General features: G+C 53.5%; 8 protein-coding genes across 8 annotated transcripts; 5 read left to right on the top strand and 3 right to left on the bottom strand.

The window, feature by feature from the left end:
* Window positions 1–53: 53 nt before the first annotated feature.
* Window positions 54–2,423, top strand: M409DRAFT_17738 (uncharacterized protein; the record flags this gene model as incomplete). The annotated part of the gene is made up of 5 exons (XM_033804190.1): window positions 54–1,196; window positions 1,248–1,268; window positions 1,328–1,652; window positions 1,719–1,770; window positions 2,255–2,423. 5 exons carry the CDS (start codon window positions 54–56, stop codon window positions 2,421–2,423), a joined length of 1,710 nt encoding a protein of 569 aa, XP_033673393.1.
* Window positions 2,424–4,254: 1,831 nt separating this feature from the next.
* Window positions 4,255–4,554, top strand: M409DRAFT_17737 (uncharacterized protein; the record flags this gene model as incomplete). The annotated part of the gene is made up of 2 exons (XM_033804189.1): window positions 4,255–4,401; window positions 4,456–4,554. The coding sequence occupies 2 exons, from the start codon at window positions 4,255–4,257 to the stop codon at window positions 4,552–4,554; spliced, it is 246 nt and encodes an 81-aa protein (XP_033673392.1).
* Window positions 4,555–5,843: 1,289 nt separating this feature from the next.
* On the bottom strand, window positions 5,844–7,644 carry M409DRAFT_50191 (uncharacterized protein; the record flags this gene model as incomplete). Its single annotated transcript, XM_033811475.1, has 3 exons — window positions 5,844–6,079; window positions 6,204–7,176; window positions 7,222–7,644. The coding sequence occupies 3 exons, from the start codon at window positions 7,642–7,644 to the stop codon at window positions 5,844–5,846; spliced, it is 1,632 nt and encodes a 543-aa protein (XP_033673391.1).
* A 331-nt stretch (window positions 7,645–7,975) lies between these two features.
* M409DRAFT_50190 (uncharacterized protein) lies at window positions 7,976–9,598 on the bottom strand (the record flags this gene model as incomplete). Its single annotated transcript, XM_033811474.1, has 1 exon — window positions 7,976–9,598. The coding sequence occupies one exon, from the start codon at window positions 9,596–9,598 to the stop codon at window positions 7,976–7,978; it is 1,623 nt and encodes a 540-aa protein (XP_033673390.1).
* A 395-nt stretch (window positions 9,599–9,993) lies between these two features.
* On the top strand, window positions 9,994–11,367 carry M409DRAFT_63167 (uncharacterized protein; the record flags this gene model as incomplete). The annotated part of the gene is made up of 2 exons (XM_033815469.1): window positions 9,994–10,088; window positions 10,143–11,367. 2 exons carry the CDS (start codon window positions 9,994–9,996, stop codon window positions 11,365–11,367), a joined length of 1,320 nt encoding a protein of 439 aa, XP_033673389.1.
* A 1,380-nt stretch (window positions 11,368–12,747) lies between these two features.
* Window positions 12,748–13,556, top strand: M409DRAFT_17733 (uncharacterized protein; the record flags this gene model as incomplete). Its single annotated transcript, XM_033804188.1, has 2 exons — window positions 12,748–12,759; window positions 12,810–13,556. 2 exons carry the CDS (start codon window positions 12,748–12,750, stop codon window positions 13,554–13,556), a joined length of 759 nt encoding a protein of 252 aa, XP_033673388.1.
* Window positions 13,557–13,924: 368 nt separating this feature from the next.
* Window positions 13,925–16,480, bottom strand: M409DRAFT_50188 (uncharacterized protein; the record flags this gene model as incomplete). The annotated part of the gene is made up of 1 exon (XM_033811473.1): window positions 13,925–16,480. One exon carries the CDS (start codon window positions 16,478–16,480, stop codon window positions 13,925–13,927), a length of 2,556 nt encoding a protein of 851 aa, XP_033673387.1.
* Window positions 16,481–16,753: 273 nt separating this feature from the next.
* M409DRAFT_63165 (uncharacterized protein) lies at window positions 16,754–17,728 on the top strand (the record flags this gene model as incomplete). The annotated part of the gene is made up of 1 exon (XM_033815468.1): window positions 16,754–17,728. One exon carries the CDS (start codon window positions 16,754–16,756, stop codon window positions 17,726–17,728), a length of 975 nt encoding a protein of 324 aa, XP_033673386.1.
* Between the last annotated feature and the right edge of the window lie 528 nt (window positions 17,729–18,256).

Below are 18,256 nucleotides of genomic sequence, written 5' to 3'. Positions count from 1 at the left end.
AACCTTCATTGCGGTCGCCTCCCTCATGCTTTTCGCAGCTGACGACACCCACCATGGACACCAAGCCCGGCCTCACTGACCGCGTCAAGCACTACGCCAAGCAGGCTTTCGAACAGGACCCGAAGGGCTATCAATCATTCGAAAAGTATCTCGAGAACCTTCAAAAGCCGGAGTCTTCAGCTGCACTGCCGTTAGAGGCAGACACCAGCCACCCGTTGGCCCATTACTTCATCTCCAGTTCCCACAACACGTATCTGTCGGGGAACCAGCTCTGGGGCAAGTCCACGGCCGATTCCTACAAGAATGTCCTCAAACGCGCATGTCGGTGCATAGAGATCGATCTCTGGGATGGGGGATCCCCGTCATCTTCAGAAGCTGAGGAGGCTAGCAATACCGAGGACCGCGATGTGAAGAACCTTGGTGGCCTTCTCAAAAAGGGCCTCAGTCGTCTACGATCTCGTTCCAATCCACAGAGAGCAGACACCGATCTTGCTACTGCGGATGATAAGCTTATGCCCACCCCTTGGCGCACCAATTCGAGCAGAGACGAACCAGTTGTGTATCATGGCTACACCGCAACCAAGGAGATGCCATTTCGCAAGGTGTGCGAGGCAGTCCGCGACTACGCCTTTAGCAGGAGCGACCTACCTTTGATCGTGTCCCTTGAGGTCCACTGCCATCCCCCGCAGCAGGAGATCGTTGTCGAGCTCATCAACGACTATTGGGGTGCTTACCTCCAACGCATGCCGAAGGATTTCTCGGATTCGACGCCAATGCCAACGTTAGAGAGCCTGAAGAACACCATCTTGGTGAAGGTGAAGTACTCAACACCCGAGAAAGCCAAAGCCAAAGCCGATCCCAACAAGTCGCCTTCAAAGAATGGCAACGATAAAGACTCTAGTGGAGACGAAGATGCTGCCGAGGCAGTGAAGAAAGGCAAGATCATCGAAAGTCTGAGCAACTTGGGCGTCTTCACGCGTGCGTTCCACTTTGACAGCTTTGATCAAGAAGCCGCAGCGATCCCCACGCACGTATTCTCGTTGGGCGAAAGCAAGCTGCTAGAGGCTTGCGAGAAGCAACCGAAGAAGCTCTTTGAGCATAACTTACATCACTTGATGCGAGCGTACCCCAAGGGTAGCCGACTTCGATCATCGAACCTCGATCCGGTGCCATTCTGGCGTTTTGGCATCCAAATGGTAAGAAGGATACTTTTTCGAAGATTCTTCACGTATACTGACTGCTCCCAGGTTGCCTTGAACTTCCAAACGGTGCGAAGATATATATTCAAGTCCAGACAAAGGCATACAGAGGCTGACCATAGGTACAGATGAACGCTGCAATGATGCTCAATGCAGCACAATTTGAGGGCACGGGAGGATGGGTTCTCAAGCCCAAGGGTTATCTGCCAGTCGAAGGCCAGCAGCCAGCCCCGAATCGAATCGCACTAGATGTCAAGGTCAGACTTCTGGCTGCCCAAGGTCTCGGTCGCGAAGATGACATACCAAGCGTATACGTCAAGTGTGAGCTGCACGTCGAGAGCAAAGCCGAGGCGGAGGACGGACAGATCCCTCGCGGTGGGAAGAACAAGGGAGGAGAATACAAAAGGCGCTCGACGTTGCGGCATAGTCGAGACCCTGACTTTGGAGGCGACTGTAAGTCATATGGAGTGTGTGCAGCTTTACGCGAAGCACTGAAAAAACTGACCCACTGTGCCGTAGGTTTGGAGTTTTCTGGAGTGCAGCAAGTGGTCCCTGAATTGAGCTTCCTACGGTAAGTCCTTCTCTTGTGTCAGAATGTCACACACGAGCGAGAACGCAACTCCGATCATTGGCGCATCTCTCGCACCACGACTGCTTACTGCCTCTGTCGGGACCAAGTCAGCAGGGTGTTGCACTATCGTGTCTGCCTTCGACTGGTCCTTGACGCTCGCTCGAGCTTGATCGTGTTTTGCGCAGTGTCGGGATGTTGCCGTGGCATGGCAACACAGCGAAAACGTTAAGGGCCCCATGTGGACTTGTCTACGATCATGTAGCGCTCAGAGACCTGAAGTCAAAGCACAGCGTCTCCCGGCCATGTGGATGCCGGCGCTCGTGCCCGGCACTAGTCGAGCCCGAGTACACCGCTGCCGACATTGGATTGAGCACCTTGAGTCGCACGGCATGGGACAATCCTGGGGATCGCAGTCTTCCGCAAAGCCATATTGCGCTAAAGTTCGATTACGGTCTGGGGCACGTGCGCTGACTTTTTCTGCTAGATTCAAAGTGATGGACGATGCCTTGGCGCAAAAAGATCGCTTGCTTGGATGGGCTGCTTATCGAATCGATCGGTTGCCGCGAGGCCAAGTCCTCGTTCATCTTCGGGGAGAAGATTCCAAGGTCAATGGCGGCAAGCTGCTTCTGGATATACAAGTCAAAACTGCCTGAGTCCGAAACAGGGCGATCTCGCAAAGAGATCCATTAGATCTCACTTCCTGGTGAATCCTGCATCAACATGGGGCGGGCGAGATCGCAGCCGAACATCGATACTGGCCACCGCTGTCGATCTGCGCTGGATCAGGCCCCGTGTAAAATGGCGGTGGGTCTCGGTACGGCATCGGCATCTCCTCTGATTTAACTTGAGAGCTTGAAATGGAGAACCCTATTCGGAAAATAGCGTCATTCGACACAGTCTCTTGGGAATCCCATGTGACTTGAAGGGTTTCATGCCGTGCGTATGGAGCAACACCGAAGTTGGGAAAGCGTATTTCGCTGGAGCAAGATGTTATGATCTTGTTACTTTTCCTGACCGAAACGCAGGTTGCACCAAAACGGAGGTGATGTGGGCGCTTGTGTTGCCGTTCAGGAGACGGGTCCGATTGCTTCTCACTTGGAATGCGCGTTCGCAGATCACTCTCGGTGGTCGTTGCTTGGAGTTACACGAGAGAAGCGCTGAGACCGCGATTTGGACCTGTCAGGTGGTGGTCAGGACTCAGCGCAGGTTACCCAGACTCCCCACACCAGCGGCTGCCAGCGATAAGTGAGCCGGGCATGAGCATCATGCGACTAGCAATTATTGAGATAACGAGTCAGACTGGGATGAGCATCTGTACAAGGATCAGCCTGATCACACGCTCTGTCCACGAGTGGGCGCAGCGTCTGCGTCGTCATCATCGACCTTTTCCTCAGAAGAGATGGTGAGCAGAGATATAGGTTCACCTTCCACCCTTCCGAGCAGGCTGGCAGGGATCATGCGTTCGCCCGTCGAGGATCTGCCAGCCGAAAGCGCTACCACAGCCACTACTGCAGAAGCAACTCGGGCAGTAAATTCATACCAGTCGCAAACCTCGCTGCGCTCGTATCAGAATGCACCCGCGCACATACTCAGGAGATCATACTTGTTGCTTGATATGTCACGAACCGCACGCTGTGCCCGCTTGTGATCAGAAATGACCAACGGCAGTCATGGACGGATCCCGGCGTGCTCACCCCTGTTTACGTGGAACCGCGATGACCATGATCGCGCCCATGATGTTTTGCAATGGCTCTGGCTTTCCCTCTCAGCGACGGGACCCAGCAGCAAGTGCGCACGGCAGCACGGCATGATATGGCACGACCCGCCCTCGAGCACACCGATTTGGCAAGCTGCTGCCATCTTCCGCTGTCAAATCCTCATGATCCTTCAATTGAGTTTGATTCTCGGGCAGCGTTTTCGTCGGGACCTGAAGTCCAGATGACCTGGCCCCGAGAGAATTTGCGCCCTGATAACATGTCGTAACTTCTCACTTCGGAAACCCACCTCAACCCCATGTTCCATATCGCCGTCATCTTTGGACGGTCGGTCACTTGCATCAGCAGATGCAGACCCCCGGCTGGACTTTTCGTTCGTGCTAGCGTAACAGTCTAACAAGAGACGTGAACCAGGTAGCGGTCTCAAGCACAGTACGAATCCTAACAATGATATCCAGGTCACTGCATATTAGCTCTCTCACAGCCCTGCTTGCCCCCGGGAGGACACAGCAGTAGTATCGGCCACGAACCGCCCCAATGCCTGCCCACCGCTACCTGGTCGTAGAAACATCAGTCCAACTCACAGGGTAGGGTATAAAGACTCGTCCGCCACATGGCTCATGGCAGAATCGCCACAAACTTCTGTCATTTCCGCCCGCCATAATTTCCTCAGCCTACGCTTTCTTTTGCGAAAAGATCAAACTCTCAAGCACAACTCCTTCCACAGCTCACTACTCATCAACCAACACACCACACTCCACCCTCGAAGATGTCGTACAGCCCCGAGCAACACGCAATCCTGCTCAGTCTGGGTATCGAGCAGCTGCCCGCTGTGCTGTGCTCGCCTCAAGACGATGAGGTCGAGCTCGAGCTGGCACAGACATTCACAGACACCCCGCCGATCCGGAGAATGCCAGTGCGTTGTGGACAGTGTTGAGCGACTTGATGACCTACTAACTTTCGTCAACAGGTACCAGGCAAGCGGTGTCCCGACTGTCTGAACCGTGGGCAGGTAGTCTGGGTCATTCCTGGCAAGAAGTGCCAGAAGTGCGGCAGAGAAGTCAACTGAGCGCCAATACCACCCCTACACGACACGCCGACCGATCTCCAACGGTCACACCAGATCGATATACGCCTGCCTCGATGTAGCAAAAGCAAAGTATCGGCGAAAAATGATCCCACATGACTAGAAGCACGGCCTTCTGCTTTCCTTCCCCAGGGCGCCGGGCCTTCTTTCGCAAAGAGATGGCATGACGTCCAAAAAGTTTTTGTATGGGTAGCCGGGAGGGACATCAGCAAGCGACACATCATCAACAGCTGGATTCTGTTTCACGCGAGTAGCAAGCGTAATCCTGTAGTATATGCATGGAAACGAGAAATATTACACATGGCCTGACATGTGGTTGGGCTCAAGGATACCAACGTTGGTGTGCACTTTCTTTTATCTCTGTTGTCCAGTCAGAGTTCAAGCTTCGCCGCAGGAGAGTGATCGAGGGAAGTGATCGAGCATAGTCCTGCAGATTTGTGGCTTCGGAAGGACCGCGCCGTCCATTTGCACAGGGATCACTCTGCCCTCCATCCTCACAGCCGTGTGTAGCGAGCAGGTAGCGAGCGCCGGGAGAGACGCTGGAAGGCCTCTGATTCGGCACTACTGAGTCGTGGTCGAGCTGCGCGTCACTGCCGAGCTGGAAGCATGGGACGGGCATTGAACCTGCAATGATCCTGGACGTGATCGGTAAGCCGCATGGCACTTCGATCAAGTGACTCGTCTCTCTCTGTTGACGTCTGGCGGAGCGATCGCTTCTGGGTGATAAGTGGGCACGTTGCTTTGTGAACCTTGCTCAGAGTCACCAGAAGCCGACAGGCTGCAGCTTTTGATCAGATTCGCCCAATGCTCTCCTGTTGATGTTGTTTCGCGGGAGTCCAGTCGTAATCACCGCGCGCAGCACATCGTACTCGTTGCAAACGACGACAACTTCGTACAGTGAGAGTGCATTGCCGCCCAAGCGTTTCAAATGTGACGCCCGTATAACGGAGTGCCTTCTTCCGTGCTCCTTTGCCGAGTCGGCGAGTCAATCCAACGACTGGTCCCGAGTATCCAACAGTCCGGTTGCTGTCAGCCGGCACCGTGCAGTAGAGCCGGCGGTGAGAGGGTGTACTGTGTCCGCGCGTAAAAATGAAGATTTGCAAAGGAGGTTGGGCAGCATTCACCGAGAGACGTTCAACTTAGCCTAAACTCTAAATCACTGTCACATGACTGCCAACGCAGCTCAAGGGCAATCCACCAACACAATGAACGTCAAGATAGAGGTTTGAAATGTACAATTTGATTGAGAAGTTAACATATCATCAACTCCATCACCGATACTCGTCCTCTTCCACGACGCCGCCGAAAAGATCATGCCGAAGATAGCCACCGACCCAGAGCAAGTCACGAAGGAGGAAGCGAACTTGCTTCACAGCCGTGAGCAGCTTGCCTTTGGAAACACCGGCAAAGGCGGAGTCGCATTGCAAGCACAGAGCTTGACTGCTGAGAACAAGAAAAAGGTACCGTCTGATGTTTTCCGTGGGGTCTGGTGATTCATGATCAATACCTGAGTATTTGCATGGTAATGGCGTGAGCGAATGAGCATTAGAGCACGACATGTACCCATAGAAGTAAGTACGTGTAGCCTCTGGATCTCTCACGGATAGGCAAGTTGAAGTATCAATCCTCACTTGCAACAGACGAATAGTCGAGGTGAGTAGTTCGATCTTCAAAAATGGGCTCATAGTCAACCAGATTCATGCCATGTCCGGTCTTGATGCGGACGAGTGGATCATCGCGCAAATCAGGCATCCTGGGGGTATGACGAAGGAGATATCTCTTCATCCAAGTCTCATACACTCGATCACAATCCGTGCTGTAGCTGAGGAAGCAGACATTCGTTTCGTCGTCGAGTTCCTCCTGTGGTAGACCAGGGCCATAATGCCAAAGTCCCTGAATGTAGACGTGATCCAATTGGAGCGCCCCGGGAATGCCTTCTAGCAGTAACGGTACGTCTTGCACAAACATATGTCGAAGTTCAAGAGACTTCAACGTGCTTGCATGAAGCTTCAAGAAGGGAAGCAACTTGCATGATGGAATGTTGACCTTGAGCGCCAGATGCTCAATCTTGGGCCATACCACAGTGTTCTGCGAGAAGAAGCCGATCTGATCCGTGTAGAGACGATTGCCCCCTGGCCAGTTTCCGCTGAAGTCCTCAAGGTACTCGAACCAGAAGCGAAGAGAGCGTAACTGCTTGGCCACGTAGAGGAATTCTGAGAAGTCCGCCAGAATCCCACCGAAGTGCTCCCAGTCAAAAGGCGCCTCGACGTACAAAGACAGATCTGTTAGGTTTGCGAATGCAGTCCGTATCTTCGGCTTGACTGCATTGCTGTAACACAATGGCACAGGCTGAGCCCAGCCGTCGTGACCGAGGGGCCTCATGAAGTAGAAGTTCTTGCAGACCAGCTGGAGCTGCAACTTGGTGATAGGTCGCAGTCCGCGAGATACGCGTTCACCCATGGCCTCAAGCAATGCAAGTGCTGCTCGTGCATCTACACCGCTATCGAGGGAGTCAACGAGAATGAACGGTTGCGCATGGTTGCGCTTCTTCCATTGGTCTGGGCCAACGAGGCAGCGCTCTGTAAGTCTTCTCCAAATCGGCCACTAGTTCGCATCGATATTTCCAGCGGTCGTCCGAATGGCGCTGACTTCTGTTAGATTTCGAAGGCTAAGAAAACAATCCTGAAACTTCTGGCCTTGTTGTGAATGATCCCAATCTTGCTGCTCCTGCACAAGGTCTTTGTACGCTTGACATTCAGCGTCCACATCGTTCTTGTAATGATACAAGTGGCCAAACCTAGCATCTACTTCCCGCTCCCAATCGGCACGCGTGTATGCTGGCAGCACGTCGCAATAGAATGTGAGTTTCTTGACATGCTTTGCTAGCGACGACGAAGCCAGACACTCTAGTTTCGACAGAGAATGATCGAACAGTCCCATGTAGAAATGCTCAAAAACCAGCGGTGTACTGATGGCATGCCACTTGTTGTTTAGTAGTCGCGATGTTTTGAGCGATGTGAAGTCGCAGCGTTCAGCGATGCATGCCAACAGCTCGTTCGGAAGTTCGTCCATTTGGTGGGTTTAGATGTCACGACTCCTAATTCTTGTCGACGTGCGCGGTCGCGCGATGTTGAGGGCACACAGGAGTCTCTGCCGTCAAGCCTGCCTGGGAAGTTGTATGGTGAAGCGACAAGCCGCATTTTATACTCAGAGAGGGCCAGGCGCCAGTGAAACAGAGTCGAAATAAGGTAGCGGCGGCTAGCAGTTTCAGGCTTGGCGTCGAAACGTTAATTGCAGATTCATTCACTCACCACAGGGTCCATGCGATTGCGAGGGACCGCGCTTTCAAGTACATTTCATACATTGGGCTATCGTTGATGCACGCCCATAACAAGGTCTACCACTATCTTGACAGTGCGATGTCGTCAATCCGCAGTATCATCTTCACCGTCTCGCTCGCCAACTCGAAAGCGCTTGTGCTGACGAGCAGCGGTTGCATGACACCCTCTCCGGCGCCACTCTTCTCCTCTCCTCCCATGACACCCACGCCGCCACGCTTTATGCTGACCCCGACGTTCGCTTCTCCCTTCGCGTGTCTGGCTCGAAGTTCTGTGACGACCTTGATGCTGTTGAGGCCGGCATTCTCTGCCAACGTGACCGGGACGACTTCGAGGGCGTCTGAGAATGCTTTGAAACAAACGCTATCTGGATAGGGCGATGTCAATGCGTCTTGTGACAGTTGAGTCGATACAGCCATCTCTGGAGCGCCACCACCTGGCAGCAGAGCCCTCTTCTTCACCAAGCAGCGTACGACGCACATGGCATCGTGCAAACTGCGCTCGGCTTCGTCGAGAATGAGTGGGTTGGCGCCGCGGGCCACGATCGACACTGTACGTGGGGCGCTCGCATTGGTATGCTTGACCCCGGACACCTTCGTGTAGCGGGACCCCAAGCTCGAAATCTCCTCGACAAGATCCGCAGAGCCCAGCTTGTCCTCCGTGAACGAGTCAATGTCCGCAATGGGTTTGCAGCCAGTCGATTTGCAGATGAACTCGACTTCGTCTCTCTCGACGTCCTTGATGCACATGATGCCAAGCTTGTACAGGAAGTGTAAGCTCAGGTCGTTGACAGCGTCTCTGAGAATGCTCTTCTGGATGAGAAGAACGTTGCACTTCGCCTTCTTGATCTTCTTGACCATGTTCAGAAGGTACGTCCGCTCTTCCTTCAAGATCTTGTCCATCTGTCGATAGTCGTTCACGACGATCTGATTCTCCATGTCTGGCTTCGGTGGGCTGAGCTGGAACTGGATGAGACCAATCTTGGCCTTCTCTATCCGTGTGGGCCCTCCCGCGCTCTTCACTGCTTGCTGGCTGAGAACCAGACCGTCTACCATCTCTGAATCGTCGATAACACCGCCTGCCTTCTTCAGGATCCGTACGTTGCGTAAGTCGACGTTCTGGGCGTTGCTGGGGTTGATGGTTCGCAGCACGGCGTCGACAGCCATGGGTGCGAGCTTCGGTTCTTGCGCTACGATTTTGGAGGATAGAGAGGTAGAGGCGGCTTTGAGGAGAGTTTGTCGATCTGCGAGGTTGATAGGCACGGAGATGTCTTCCAGTATTTGCACAGCACGTGCTGCTGCTCGTTGGAAGCTCTCACTGATGATGGTCGGGTGGATGCCTTTTGCAAGCAGCTTCTCGGATGCTCCCAGCAGGCTACCGGCAATGACAACGACTGAAGTCGTACCGTCTCCAGCCTCGATATCTTGCGCATTTGCCAAATCTACCAGCATCTTTGCGGCGGGATGCATCACGCTCATGTCCTTGAGCATGGTGTTGCCGTCGTTGGTGATGATGGTCTCGCCCTTGCCCGTCTGAATCATCTTGTCCATACCACGGGGACCTAGCGACGTTCTTATGGCATCTGCCACTGCTCGAGCGGCTGTGATGTTGGCTTCTCTGACAGCTTGTGGTTTGGCCTTGTCCTTGAAGGCATTGTTGCCTGCATTTGAAGGCGCTCCTTGCGCCATGTTGCCCGTCTCTTCTCAAATCAGATGCGAGTCGTCTGTTGAAGGTTTGGTGAGCGTGTATCGAGTTGAGATGGAGTTGATTATGTTGGTCGTGCCGATATCTCGTGCTTCAAACGCGGTTGTCGATTTTCTGAAAACGCGCTTGCCTTCTTCGCAGCTCCAGTTGTGCCTGAGGCAGCCCTGCAGCTCCCCGGTCGTCACTCCCGCCGCCTGCTGGCAACACTCACTCGATCATCAACCAACAACTCCAAACACCGTCCATCTCCAACAACAACACTTCGCCGATCTCCAGCCTCACGACTCACCTCAAACATCACCTTTTAGCGACGCGATAACCTCACATCCACTCGGCACGCCGCCGCGAATCTCAACCACCACCTCCGACTTCAGTCGCCATGCCTTCGGCACAGGGCCAGAACTGGGAGAAGTACCAGAAGACCTTCGCCGACGACGAGCAGGAAGAGAAGAAGATCACACCTCTATCAGACGAGTATGCAACGTCTTTTGTGATGATTTCGGCAGCACGTGGCTAACTGCTTGATAGGGACATCCAAGTCCTCAAGACCTACAACTCCGCCCCATATGCATCAGCGCTTAAACAGCTCGAGAAGTCCATCAAGGACAAACAGACTTCAGTCAACGAAAAGATCGGCGTAAAAGAATCAGATACTGGACTTGCGCCGCCTCATCTCTGGGACATTGCAGCAGACAAGCAACGCATGCAGGAAGAGCAGCCTCTACAAGTCGCGCGATGCACCAAAATCATCCCCGATGAGAGGGACACCGAGAAGAGCAAGTATGTCATCAACGTCAAGCAGATCGCCAAGTTTGTGGTCAACTTGGGCGAGCGCGTCAGCCCTACGGACATCGAAGAGGGCATGCGAGTGGGAGTGGACCGAAACAAATACCAGATCATGCTGCCTCTTCCACCCAAGATCGACCCCAGTGTCACAATGATGACAGTTGAAGATAAGCCGGACGTCACATACGGAGATGTCGGAGGTTGCAAAGAGCAGATTGAGAAGCTGCGAGAGGTTGTCGAGATGCCTTTACTTTCACCAGAGCGATTCGTCAACCTCGGTATCGACCCGCCCAAGGGAGCACTACTCTATGGCCCTCCTGGTACAGGAAAGACGCTGTGCGCGAGAGCAGTTGCAAACAGGACAGACGCTACCTTCATTAGAGTCATCGGTTCTGAGCTGGTGCAGAAGTATGTCGGTGAGGGTGCTCGTATGGTTCGCGAGCTCTTCGAGATGGCACGGACAAAGAAGGCTTGTATCATCTTCTTCGACGAGATTGATGCAGTGGGAGGTGCCCGGTTCGACGATGGCGCAGGTGGTGACAACGAAGTCCAGCGGACTATGCTGGAACTCATCACACAGCTTGACGGTTTCGACAGCAGAGGCAACATCAAGGTCATGTTCGCCACAAACAGACCAAGCACTCTGGATCCAGCTCTGATGCGACCCGGACGTATTGACAGGAAGATTGAATTCGCTCTGCCTGACATGGAGGGTCGCGCCAACATCCTCAGAATTCACGCCAAGTCCATGTCAGTTGAGCGCGACATTCGATGGGAGCTGATCTCGCGTCTCTGCCCCAACTCTACAGGTGCTGAATTGCGCTCTGTGGCAACCGAGGCCGGCATGTTCGCCATCCGAGCGAGGAGAAAGGTTGCCAGCGAGAAGGACTTCCTGAGTGCTGTGGAGAAGGTCATTCGTGGTGGACTCAAGTTCAACTCTACCGCTGCGTACGCGCAGTACAACTAGCGGCATGGCTCTCACGATATGCATTTTGCAGCGAGGCGTTTGTTTTACTAGACGGAAAGCTCGTTAGAAGAGCTGTGTATCATACGCATTACCTCGAACAGAGATGGTGCTTCACGTCACGGGGCTTCCACGTTGCACAACCAGACACGTCTGCTCACCGGACGCGATACCCTGCTACCAATCATACAAAATTCTACTTGATATCGCGTTACTTCGGAGTACGGCGACGTCCTACGTGGGCAGGATAATCATTGGTGAGCTGACTGCATGATGGCCTGAGGCACTCCATGCTTCGAAATCAAAGGCCGACCTCACTTCATCCCGCGGCTTGTCACGGGTCAATGCAAGCCTCGTGCCATGGATTTGGACTCTTTCTTCGTTGTCTCGTTGCCAGCTTCCCAGCTTACCTTGCAGCAGTCCCTGCGCCATTCAACTCCTCGTGACCATTTGCGTTGTTCGCACCAGGCAAACACCTGCCGTTCCATCTTCCTTGCCGCGGCATAATGCAAGATACTGCAGCCAGTCTCATGCCCACGCGCCTGGTGGGTTGGCCATCCCCTGTCGCTTGATCGCATATCCCCGTCTACCGGCATGTACTTGCTCCCCCAGGACGACGCCCCGTTGCTCCTTCACGCCTTCAATGGATACATTTGAACATTTGGAATCGGTCCGGTACACGTTCCCCGAGTCACACGAGCGGTCTCTCAGCCAATCCCGGTGGACGTGGTCGAACCAGGCGCTTCAAACGGGTTGTCAACTCCAAGGCGTCCTATCGCGGGCTCTTAGAATACACAGCCTTACCGCTCGGTGCTGCATCCGCCGTGAGCTTATAAGCTGGAGAGCTCATGCTCCCCACCAAACCATCGAGGCATGCGCTTGCTCGAGTGGGCCATCAAATCCCCGTCCAACCCAATCTAATGCACCTGGCCTCCCGGAACGATGTCGCGTGCGTCCGAGACTGCATTGTGCGCTCGTTGACCGGTTGTAGGGAATCGTATGCAGCAGGATGATGCAACTCTCTGGAGCTTGATGCGGTGACGCGGTGCGACAATGCCAGCAATCAAAAGCTGAGCTCTGTCCTCGTCCTCTCCCACGCTGCTCTCTTCTTTTCTCCACGCAACTCCTTGACAACTTGAGAACACGATCTCCATTGAGAATCGGTCAATACTTCGGCACGAACAGCTCCTCATCAACTTCAATTAGCGCGGCGCTTGGTGTGGTCAACTGCTTTCACGACTGTCAACGAGGACAGCCAACCAATAACGAGATACCCAACTGTACACTACTGAGTAAGTTGAACATCGTCTCCGCAATGTTCATCAGACCCACAGTCTGGCTTTCAACAGCCTTTCTTGCCCGCTACTCTGCAGTACCACCATCATGCTAGTCACTGTACACCACCGCTCAACGACAACACTACAGATCTGGCTGATCTCTCACAGGTGTTAATGGACCGAGACGAAAACACGAATCACGACAGGCTCATCAACAATCATAATGAATTCGACAGACAGTATGAAAACCTTACGCCAGACATGCCAGCCACGGTTGACCGCCGTGCGCCTCAACTCAATGAGGCCAACGACAGCTCCCACTGCAGCTGTCCCTGCGCTCGCGGTGCTGCCAACGGCGATGGCAACGAAGCCGGGGGAGATGTGGGCGCCGCCATGGACTTGAACCGCACCCTGAACGGCGAATACGAGGTTGCCGCCAGCGACACTTCGTCCGACTATGGCGACGAAGCCACGAAACACGACGAAGGCGTCGAAGAGCACCTCATCGAAGTGGGCGACTTCGGCCTCATTCCCCTCAATCAAATCATGCGCTCCTTGGCCCAGCACCACCGCTGCACCTGCCACCACGGAATCGGCATCGGCATCCTCCCCCACGAAGATGACTACCCCTACACCACCTTCAACTCACCCGCCGCATCTGGCCTCCTCACGCCAGGGGATTCCGCCTCCATGATCGTCGAAGCCAGCAGCGGCAGCAGCAGCGATCAGAGCATGGCCTCTTCGCAGGTCTTGAGCATCTCCTCGCGCGGGTCATCTCTGCTCGAGGCTATGGGAGGAGCGTTTGCTCCGGTCCCCATTTTCCGGCCTCTGTCTTTAACGCCTGAGTTTCCGATCATGTATCGCATTGACATCGACATCTCGGAGGTGGACTTTACCGAGTTTGACATGTGGTAGGGTAATGGCAGAGCCCGAACCTTACTACAGCAGCCTGCTGTGAGATGATTTACCGGACGACCAACTTCTCCTTTGTTTGGAGTGGATGATGGCTTATGATGATAACGACTCTTCTTCTTTGGCGTTTGGGTCTTCGGTAAAGGATCTTCAAGCTCGCGAGGCTATGTTGCACGTGGCGAGGGTGTCTCTATAATTCGAGACGTTAACTTATGATACCCGATGACCTTCATCACGATAATGGGCAACAAAGGCGCGCACGGAATGGGTTGTGTTGTATTCTTACACATGTAGTAGCTATCTACAATTCTCTTTACCACAGTACCATTACGCCCGACGCCTCGCTAAACTTCCATCTTTATCTGTACATTTCAATCATCAACAATGTCGTCGTCCTCGAGCACGAGCTTATCAACACGAGGCTCTACGGGTATGGAAACGGCTTCGAAGACTGCGTTTTGCTTGCTCGGGATCCGCTGTTTCTTCGGACTGGTCGAGACTGTTCCAGCCTCAGCGTCTGGTCGATCAGTAGACCACTGCTCAACATTGGCACCGGGTTCCTGACTTTCTTCTGGTTCAGTCTCTTCATCATCCGGTATGACGGCACCGGAGATGCGTGTGACCTCGAGCAGTCGATCCACCATATTCCTCGAAGCTCTTGAAGGCTTTGACGAGCCCAAAATGTGCGTCATGTACGGCAATCGATCCATGAGGAGCTCGTTCTTCGCTTCGGTCGATAGTTGAGGTTGAATCGGGTCCTCGGCTCCATCTGTCGACTGTGCCGTTGACTTGAAGTTGCTGTTTTGTTTCCAACTTTCTACCCCAGAACCCGAAACCGACGATCCGCCTGAAGGTTTTGTTCCTCCTGTCTCGCCAGCCTGTGATATCTGGCCTGCCAAGAGACCTATCTTGCCCTCGATTTCCTCCTTTTTTCTCCAGAGTCGTAGTGACGTTGGATAGAACATCTGGTGTGCATCTCGACGATTGCCGCTGACAGCGGTGCTTCGATGAACAGGATGAGGCAGGCTGAACAACATTCCTCTCACAGCGACTTGGAAGCACATCTCATCTTGCCGCAGGCTGTCAGTAGTTGATCCGGAGAACGCGCGAGTGCCGAATGAGAAGCGATCTAGTGACAAGAGGTCTGAATCCGAGAGATTCTCCATGCAGCCTAGTAGGCTGTCAAGTGTCTCTTCCGCTCCTGAGCAAGAACATGACAGCGCATAGTTCTCATGCAGAGCCGCAAGAAAAGTCTGAGTGTCGGTCCCCAGCTCATCAATGAGGGTATCTGCATCCGTCTCTGCGACTTTGCTGCGGCGATGTTGAGGAAGCCAAGCAGGAGGTTGAGCAACGCTCGGACCCTCTAAGCGTTTGTTGTAGACGACCTTGCCAACCGAATGGAATATGCCAAGGCTGCTCTCGCGGTTGGAGATCAGCTTCAGAGCCTCCTCCTCAGCCTTCGTCATGGGTGCTTGTGTCTTCGATTGCTTCGTTTTGGTGAAGGCCACTTTGCTTGACCAAGTATCTCCATTATCCCCACGCAAGCATATGAACTCCAGTGAGGACACGGCACTTCGGATATCACCAGTCTCGGCCAAGTGTTTCAAGACTTGTGGACCTGGAGTCCTTCGTCTCCCTGATTTGCGCGCCTCCTTGACTACAATGGTCTCGAGAGCTTTGATCAAGAATGTAGGCGCGACGGCATTGAACTCGATCACATTCACGTATGGATTCGTGATGAGTTCAGGTCCAAGCAGACGGTGAGCAGTGAAGCTGTCTGCGGCTGCCGTATTGGTCGATAGTAGAGTCTCTGAGATGATCATGACAACCGGAGTCGGCACCGATTCGTTTGCTAGCGGCGATGCTACATATTGCGATATCGTCGATCGGAAAGACTGCAGAGTGCTGGACGTTCTCGAAAACGTGTTCGGAAACTCCTCTATAAGTAACACCTGCGGGCTTTGTGTCGACTTTTCATTAGGTCCAGCAGGGCGATGGTCGACGCCCGAGGATTTTGCTTCTGAATTGGCAGACAATACAAGGCTACCAGATGCTCCTGCTCGGCCCACGAGTTCCTCAAAGCGAGAGGCCGTCGATGTGAAAGACTCGGAGCTCGCTTCTAAACCGGATGTGTCTTTCCACTCCACAACTTCCAGACCCAGATCCTTCGCAAGCAGCTGAACAGTCGTAGTCTTGCCGGTGCCGGCAGCGCCTTTCAATACCAGGACCTTCTGCCGCTTCCCTCGCAAAGTCGCCTCCAGCCAGTTCCGGACGTCCGCTACTTTTCGCTTATGAACAGCCAGCTCGGACAGGTCATTTGGTGCAAATTGATCGGTCCACGGTCGTTTATCGCTGTTCAATACGGTCAGAGATGGTACTCGATCCCCACTGCTGGTTTTCCGGAACTTCTGTGATGCAGCAGGAGCCAGACTGGCATTATGATCGGAAGTCTGCGTCTTTGGAAACTTTCGTTTTCGCATCGCAAGTGCCGTGCTGGATCCCTTGGACAGAGGAGTCGTCGATTCATCATGGTGGCTGTTCTCCCCGTCCGTATCATCGTGGATGGCCTCTACATCTTCATGTAGAGTGAACAGTTTCTCCGGGCTAGCAGAAGGCTGAGATGTTTGCTGCCGCTGGGTCGCATTGTTGAAGAAGGAGTAAATGGGCTTTGCCGCAGGCTTTGGCAGCTCTTTGGTGCTGTTCTTGACCTTTGGCTTTGACTTTTGAGGCGAATCTTGGGCAGCAGTACTTCTCGAGGATCCAGAAGCTTTCGTTTGCCCTTTTCTGACAGACTTGAGCTTGCCTGTGGACCGTTTCTGAGGTTTCGGAGAGTCTTGCTCGATTTCCTCCGGGTGAGTCTCGTTCTCGTTCTCGTCCTCATCGTCGGAGATGGTAGCCACCTTGCGCCTCGATGCTCGCGGACCCATGCCGCCTTGGTGGCTGCGTCGAATGGACAAGCTCTATCTTCATGGATGACTTCCGGCCAGATGTTGTTGGGAGATTGTGACTTCAAGACCATTGCCTCGACGGGATGAGGTCCGGCGGGTGCCTTCGATCAGAGTCACGTGATAGCGTGTCAGAACGGCCCGCCAGTCGCGTCCCAATCTCTTGTCGTCATCATCTGTCGCCCAACTTTCAATGTTCGATTTGAACATGAACGTACACCTCCACAATGCTGACATTAGAGCCCGATTGAGGCAATGTCGAAGAGGAACCGCACCCTTGACAGCTTCTTTGGCGCACCTGCAAGCAAGAAGCTGAAGCCTGAAGAAGTCGTCACGAATAAAGGCGAAGAAGAAGAGGCAACTCACCTCTCGAACGAGGTCTCCAGTCACTCTACGTACCCATTCCCGCTGCCAGATCTGCCGCCAGATATTCGCGAAACGTTGAACTTTGTGCCGGCCTCGGATGGGCAAACGATCAATGACCGCCCAGATTTGGATCTCCTCTACTTCCAGCCGTACATTCCCAAGGAGATCGTTCGGGAGCTCTATGAATTCTTCAGGCGCGAGTTGTTCTTCTACCGAGTAAAGTACACAATAAAACGTGGACCGACAGAGACACAAATCAACACGCCTCGGTTCACGACTGTCTTTGGCCTGGACGAGACCGCGCGCTTCGATGAGAATGGCACAGTCATAGACGCTGCCAATGGGACACCTTTGCCGAAGGGTAGTTACAAGTGCAATCCACGACCGATCCCACGATGCTTAGAAGTGCTCAGAGAACTCACACAGAACGCAACGGGCTGTACGTTCAACTTCGCGCTGGTCAACTACTATTCGAGCGGTAACGACAGCATCTCATACCACAGCGACGATGAACGTTTTCTAGGTGTCGATCCGGCCATTGCGTCGTTCTCGCTAGGTGCGAAAAGAGACTTCCTTCTCAAACATAAACCCACGCCGGGCAAGCATGAATCTGAAAGCAAACCCATGAAGTTCACGTTGGCTTCGGGAGATATGGTCTTGATGAGAGGCAAAACACAAAGCAATTGGCTGCACAGTATTCCGAAGAGGAAGGGGGGTGATGCTGACAAAGGAAGAATCAACATCACACTTAGAAGAGCTATGGTAAAAGGAGGCACAGAGAACTACTATAGGTACAATGTTGGCGAAGGCGAGGTGTACAAATGGCATCCAGAGAAGCGCGAGATGATGCCCTGGACGCCTTGATGAGACAAGGCTCTGGACTTCGACATATGTTATTTTGGTCATAGCGCCAATTCCCACCAGCATACTCCGCGAGCGATACGAACCCCAGGTCATGAGGACTATTTGTTTGAGATGTGCATGCGGCACCATTGCTAAAGCCATCGAATCCAGGCGCCACTTTGTTGTTGGACATCCCGCTCATGAACGACGTACGAACCGTTCGTCGCTCTACTATGAGACTGACACCTCCCTGATCAAGCTAGAAGCTACCACCCTCACTACACACCGTTGCCAGCATCATCATATGCCACTTGCCACTTTCCTAATGCAGAGACATTCCAACCCTCCACAATCTGGACTGATGAAGTAGCGGATAACCAGGTTGAAGCGGCCTTCTGAACAGAGGCAAGATTTGTTCTGACACAGCTGATCTCCACTGATGTTGAGTCCTCTCGAATCGCGGCGCGGAGAATGTGGCGGGCAGACAATCTGCAGGTGGCTGGGATGTTCGATTGATTCGAACGAGGTTGCCAAATTGATGCTCTCCGC

This window comes from Zasmidium cellare (assembly GCF_010093935.1).
Source record: "Zasmidium cellare ATCC 36951 unplaced genomic scaffold M409scaffold_3, whole genome shotgun sequence".
Lineage (NCBI taxonomy): Eukaryota > Fungi > Ascomycota > Dothideomycetes > Mycosphaerellales > Mycosphaerellaceae > Zasmidium > Zasmidium cellare.
The sequence above is the reverse complement of the archived record's forward strand: the minus strand, read 5'-3'. Positions and strand labels throughout refer to the sequence as shown.